This window comes from Gallus gallus, chromosome Z, assembly GCF_016699485.2.
Source record: "Gallus gallus isolate bGalGal1 chromosome Z, bGalGal1.mat.broiler.GRCg7b, whole genome shotgun sequence".
Taxonomy (NCBI): Eukaryota; Metazoa; Chordata; class Aves; order Galliformes; family Phasianidae; genus Gallus; species Gallus gallus.
In genome coordinates, this window is record NC_052572.1 from 73,941,930 (window position 1) to 73,947,948 (window position 6,019).

General features: G+C 61.6%; 1 protein-coding gene across 1 annotated transcript; it reads left to right on the top strand.

Moving 5' to 3' along the window:
• Positions 1–591: 591 nt before the first annotated feature.
• Positions 592–5,797, top strand: ADCY10L13 (adenylate cyclase type 10 like 13). The gene is made up of 10 exons (XM_040656186.2): positions 592–1,251; positions 1,500–1,604; positions 2,201–2,239; positions 2,712–2,855; positions 3,272–3,477; positions 3,732–3,825; positions 3,986–4,074; positions 4,588–4,779; positions 4,980–5,101; positions 5,683–5,797. Exons 1-10 carry the CDS (start codon positions 900–902, stop codon positions 5,777–5,779), a joined length of 1,440 nt encoding a protein of 479 aa, XP_040512120.1. The 5' UTR covers positions 592–899; the 3' UTR covers positions 5,780–5,797.
• Positions 5,798–6,019: the final 222 nt, after the last annotated feature.

The window sequence follows — 6,019 nt, forward strand, 5'->3', positions numbered from 1 at the left end:
TGAAGTTGACTCTTTAACGCTGCAGCCACTGCCTAACTGGTAGTTCTCTGAAGGCTCTCATTATAAAATTTTGTGCTCCTCATATTAATTTTCACTGCGTTCAAAGCTATAAAAGAGTCCTTTGATAAGGAAAAGGCAATCTCCTTTGTTTTTACCACTTTTCAGTTCATGAGAACAGGTAATTCCCAAGTAAGTGCTAAAAGTGCATAAAATAGTCTGTACTTCTATGTGCTTTTCCTATACACTCATGTTAAAAAAAAAAATGAGTATTTAACCATCTGAAAATCACTTTGAATTTCGCACGTACAACTGCTTAAATGTTAGACTTCAGTTTGGCTCTCTGAATACTGTGTGCTGGCTTTGCAAAGGACTGCCAAGCACCTGATTCTGTGCAGAATTAAAGCAGACACCTCAGCGTGGACTCCGACTCTGCGCGCTTACCGGCTGCGTGCACCGGCCACCGGCCCAGCCCCCAGTCGGGATGAGGCGCTCATCACGACTGCAAAACACAGCACCGTAACAGCCACCGCAAAGAGAAGGAACTCCACCCAGTCACAGCCAGCACAAGCAGCCTGCGCGCACGCGCTGCCCGCCCTTCCGTTGCTCAGCCAGCTGCCGTCGGGGACCGGGTCCCGGCTCGCCGTGCCTGAGGCGTCTCGGAGTCCTGGGAACAGCCCTGGGCCGCTCCCTGCCGGGGGAAGCGGCTGCTCTTTCGGCAGCGGGCCCAGCCTGCCTTGGGCGCTGTCCTCGAGCGAGTGAGGAAGCCCTGGAGGCCGTGGCTCGGTGTCAAGGGGGAAGCCTGGGTCACGGCGGCAGCTGCTCCACGCACGGGCTACAGAGGACAGCGCTGGCAGCCCACTGCGTTGCCCCAAAGAGGGCAGCTCTCTGGGAGGTCGGCGATGACATTCCAGAGCGACATCCCAGGCGATGGAGGACATCACTGCCCGCTGATTGTGATGTCACTGTGGCAGAGGGTCAGCCGCCCCTCAGAGCGGCCCTGGGCTCACTGTGCCGCCTGGAGCGGTGGGCGTCTCGTCCTCGTCCCTCGCAGCGGGGCACGGTCGTCTTGTTCTGAGGTACCCCGGTACCACAGGGCGCTGACAATGGCTTCTGCTTGGGAGAGGAAGTACTACTACTCCGATCTGGGGAAGAAAGTGGTGCTTCTCCCCAGCCTCCTTCTCCGTGAGGAGTTCAAAGACATTGGTTACCCCATGATTTTTGAGGGAGTGCTGCTCCTGGCCGATGTCTCAGGTGGGCTGGGCGTGGCGGAGCCCCCACAGACATGAGCCCATGGGACGCTCCAGGCCCTCGGCAGCTCTGCTGCGAGACAGGGTGGCCATCTTGTCACTGTGCAGGCCTCCTGCCGTGCTGCCCAAAGAGCGGGCAGCTTCTCCTGGGCCGTCAGCCATGGCTGTGACGAGCGCTGAGCTGGGGCCGGGGAAGGGGTGAGCTACCGGTGCACGCAGAGGCGTCCTGATTTGCGGCTGTCTTTCTGGCAGGTTTCACTGCCTTGGCAGAGAAGTGCATCCAGCAGAGCGGCCCAGAGAGAGGAGCTGAGGAGATGGTGCAAACCCTCAACGCCTACATGGGTGACATTCTGGAACGTAAGAGCCGTGCTGCTGGGCTGTCGGGCATCGAGCCCTGGGGCTCGCTCACTGTGGACAGAGCCGTGCTGGGCCGCCCGCTCCTGCCTGCCTGGAAGGGGCGAGGAGCCGCAGCCGGGCTGTCTTTGGTGGGGCCGGGTCAAGAGGTGGTGGGCACAAACTGAAAGGCGGGAGGCTTCGCTGGGCAGAAGGAGAGGCCTCTGCGGTGAGGTCGACTGAGCTGCGGCGCAGGTTGCCCAGGGAGGCGGGGGGGTATCCCCACCCAGAGGTCTTCACGAGGCCTGCAGATGTGGCCCCGGGCAAGCGGCTCCGGGTGTCTCCGCCTCAGCGGAGGGGTGCGCAGAGCTGGAGCAGATGCACTCCAGAGGTGCCCTCCTGCTTCCACCACGCTGTGCACCGCATCTCAAGGCGCTGCCTCCCTGCTAGCTGTGCGGCTTCCAGGGCTGTGGCTGCAGCGGCCCTGGGAGCAGGGCTTTCTGGAGCCGTGGCCTGGTCCTGCACCGCCACGGTGCTCCTCTCCAGGCGCAGTGGCTCTTCCCGTGGCTCCTGGATGAAGGTGTCCCTGTAACTCTGCTTTTCCTTCTCTTTGTCTGCAGAGGTGCTGGCTTTTGGAGGAGACATCCTGAAGTTTGCAGGTGTGTACGTAGGAGGAGGCAGAGTCGGTGTCCTGCTGATGCGCAGCGTCTCCCACGGAAGCCTCCTGGGTTCCACTCTGCTTTTTGCGGAGAGCAAAGGGGAACTGCTTTGCCTCCAGCTTTGAGCAGGGCTTCTCCCTGCAGGAGAAGTGGGGGGTGGGGGAGTGGGGGGGGCAGGGAGCCCCGTCTTTCAGTGCCGAGGGGCGCTCGCGGTGGGGAGTGTTGGCCTCACTGCTGTCCCCCACCACCCACCCTCTTGCTCTGCTGCCCTGGAGGTTGCTGTGGCTGGCCCAGCAGATGGGAGGGGTCCCTGAGGCCAGGCTGCCCCGGAGGTCCTTCAGGATGCCACCCTCCCACAATCCCCTCTTCCTCGGCACGCCGGCCAGCTGCCTGCTGCTGTCCCTGCGGCTGGATGCAACTGAGGGAGAGTCAGCCCTCGGGAGAGCCTTCACCAGCCCCTCGCTTTCCCCAGGGGATGCCATGCTGGTGCTGTGGAGAGCAGCAGGGCCTCAGCTGCCTACGGCCATCAACCTGGCGCTGCAGTGCTGCAGGAAGGTCCAGAAGAAGTACGGCACTTATGACACGCACAGTGGTCTCAAGCTCCACCTGAAGATAGGTACGGGCACAGATGGCTCAGCTGTGCCACATGCACAGCCCCAGTACCCTCCAGAGCCAATGGATAGCCTCCCCTGCCAGCATTTGCAGGGCAAGCAGGAGGCAGCGAGGGCGGGGGAGGCCGGGGCTCCTTCCCTGCCTGCCTGGCGTCAGCTGTAGCACAGGCCCCTCGCTCCCAGTGAGGGTCCCAGAGCACAGCCTGCTCCGTCCATGGGGGCCCCAACGTCTGACCCCGCTGGGAGGTAGAAACGCCCGTTTCTGGGACCCGTGGCGGTATGGGCCCGAGAAGGACGCACGAGGCCCTTCCCTTCCCTGGGCCTGTCTCCAGGCTGGGTGTCAGCTGAGCCTCTGTGCAGCTGGGGGCCGCCGAGTTCCAAAGGTTCCCTGTGTTCACGCCGCTGGTCTCTCTCTCCCCAGGGATCTCCGCCGGGATGCTCTCCTTCATGTCCGTCAGAGGCGGGGATCGTCAGTTCTTCTTCGTCTGCAGCGGAGCCCTGGACGAAGTTGTCAAGGCCCAAAAGCTTTCGGCTGCCCATGAGGTAGTGCTGTCACAGACCTGCTGGGAGCTGTGTGATCAGAAGCGAATCAGGGCCAAGCCTCTTGCTGGCAAAGGGGCCGTGAAGGTGAGTGGATGGGGTGTCCTGGAGCCCTTTGGAAGACCCGCACCTGGGTGGGGAGGCGGCTGAGAGGCTGAACGTGGCCACAGCCGTAACCGTAAGCGTAGGCAGAGAGCCGAAGCTGTTGGCCTTGCACCTCAGCTGAAAGTCCAGAGAGGTGGGCTTGCCCTTCTCTGGGAAGTGAGAGTGGAGGGGCAAGCCCCGCGCCCTGGGGCTTTTGGGGAGGCCAGTGGCATTCCTTTCCTCCTGTGTGTCTTCAGGTTGTGGGAATGAGGCGCTTAGCTCGCCGAGAATGGAAAGATGCTGTAGTCCAGCTGAGCAGTGCCAGAGGGGAGAGGCATTTGAAAGGGACGGGTGAGTTCCTTGTCCTGTGACTGGCTGGAAAGGTGGGCCCTGCCTGCTTCACAGGCACGAACAGGAGCAAGCACAGCAGAATCTTTCCCTCGCCGTGTCCAGCTTCCCAAGGCCCTGTAGGCCTGCCCTGCCAGTGACGGCCTGCGTTTCCTTTCCTTAGGCCTCCGAAGGCCGACTCTTAGGATGTGCGATGATTCTGAACTGGCAGCGAGGCTGGAGAAGTACTTATCGACAGCTGTTCTCCGGAAGGTATGGCCACCACTGCTGGCGGCTGCGTGTAGGGAGGGCAGAAAACAGTGTGGAGCTCTTGGGAGAATGGGCAGCCAAAAGAAAGTGCAGTCTGAGGCGAGAGCCCGACGGAGGAAAAGAGATGCCAGGGCTGCTGGGGCCAGACGTACCCAGAAGCTGTCCGTTTGTGCAGCTCCTCTGAGAGGCACGGCTGGTGAGAGGCAGACTTCCCTCTGTCTTTTGCACGGCTGTTGTTCTGGAGATTGCGCAGGCATGGGGGCGGGAGCCTCCGGGGGGCTCCGGGACAAGATCCCGCTCAGGAGCCTAGGGGAGGGCAAAGAGTCTTCCCTCGTGTCTGCACGTGTCACAGGACAGAGCAGCTTTGTGCCAGGACTCGGTACCTGGGAGGACTCCCCCATCCTCCAGTAGCACCTGGCGTTGCCTGCACGCCTGCTCTCCCTCGGTGTCTGCTGTGGGCCCAGAGAAGCCCCTGGGAGAGCAGGCTGGCAAAGCTGTTGTGCTCTGCTCTTGCAGCTTCGTGAGGACGTGCCGCTGGAGCTGTGCTCTGAGCTACGGCCCGTCACCAGCCTCTTTGTCCAGCTGAAGTTTGCTGACAGGATCAACGCAATCGAGCTCAGCAGCAGCCTCGGTGACTGCAGCAACACGATTTCAGGCATCATCAGCCCTCACAAGGGTGAAATCAACAAAACTCTTCTGTTTGACAAAGTGAGTGCGTGACAGCCATCGCACCCCTGGGGTGCCTCTGCCTGTTTGGCAGCAGGGGAATGGGAAGCCGCTCTGCCCGGCTGCTGGGATCTGTGGGTTGACCTGAAGCTCCGCTGGTCTCCCCGGTGCCTGCGGTGGAATGCATCAGCTGCTGGCCATCGGTATTGTAGAACAAGATGTATTGCACCTCTTCTTTGCAGGGCTGCACCTTCCTCTGCGTGTTTGGATTTCCTGGAGAAAAGCTGGCCCACGAGATCACCCACGCCTTGGAATGCGCTATGCAGATCTTCCACATGACCTCCATGGGCCTGAGAAAACTCCAGTGAGTGCACGTTATGGGGCGTGTGTGCTGCCTGGGACGGCACGAGGGGAATGATGAGCAAGAGACGTGCCCTCTGGCTTGTCCTCCTTCGCCCCTGGCAGGAAGGAGGCGGTGTCTCAGAGGTGACAGGTTAGCCCACGGCAGCCAGGCACAGTCCCCCCAAGTGCCGCCTGCCAGTCACCGTGTCGGAGCGAGCCCTCACCAGGGCATGGAGCTCCTCAGCTCCTCAGGCCAGGAGCAAGGCCTGGGCCCGGTCCCTCGACCTCCAGTGGCTGCCATTGTGAGTGTTGTGCAGGCAGCAGCTGCTTGCCTCCCCGCTAAGGAGAAGAGCCTGTGGCCTGGTGCAGGTTGCAGCCATCAGGCCTCGGGGGAGGGCTCCAAACGGTCCTGCATGTGCCCTACCTACGTCTCCTGCCACCGGGGCGTGTTGCGCCCCAAGCTCTCCAAGTCCCCAGGACCCATGCTGGTGCGTGTGGTCCCAGTGCTGAGGAGGGGGGGGAGAGGTGGGAAGGGATGGAACAGGGCGAGCAGGACTGCAGCAGGGCTGCTGCTGAATCCACGCCACTCTCTCTGTGTGCCAGGCTAGTGTCTGTTGGGGTCAGCAGCGGGGCAGCGTTCTGCGGCTTCACTGGCCATCCCGAGAGGTTTGAACACACAGGTAGGGCTCCTTTGTCTTAGGAGTGTGAGGCTGGCATGGGTCTGCTTCAGTGCATCGGTGTGGATGAGGCGGCTGGGCTGAGGCAAGGACACGCTACAGCCTGCTGGGGCCTTGGGGCGGGAGGATGGGCTCAGAGACGTGCGGTTCCCTTTGGGTCCGCTTACCCTGCAGTTGGGTTGGCTTGTGGCCGGGAGGGGAGGTTGCCCTTGGCCTTGAAGGTTTCCCAACTGCGCTGACGTATGCTCTTTCTCTGTGGCAGC

Coding starts and splice junctions, on each gene's coding strand:
- ADCY10L13 (XM_040656186.2), top strand. CDS start 900: ATGACATTCCAGAGCGACATCCCAGGCGATGGAGGACATCACTGCCCG. Junction 2,240..2,711: donor AGACATCCTGAAGTTTGCAG/GTGTGTACGTAG, acceptor CGCTTTCCCCAG/GGGATGCCATGCTGGTGCTG. Junction 3,826..3,985: donor GAGGCATTTGAAAGGGACGG/GTGAGTTCCTTG, acceptor TCCTTTCCTTAG/GCCTCCGAAGGCCGACTCTT.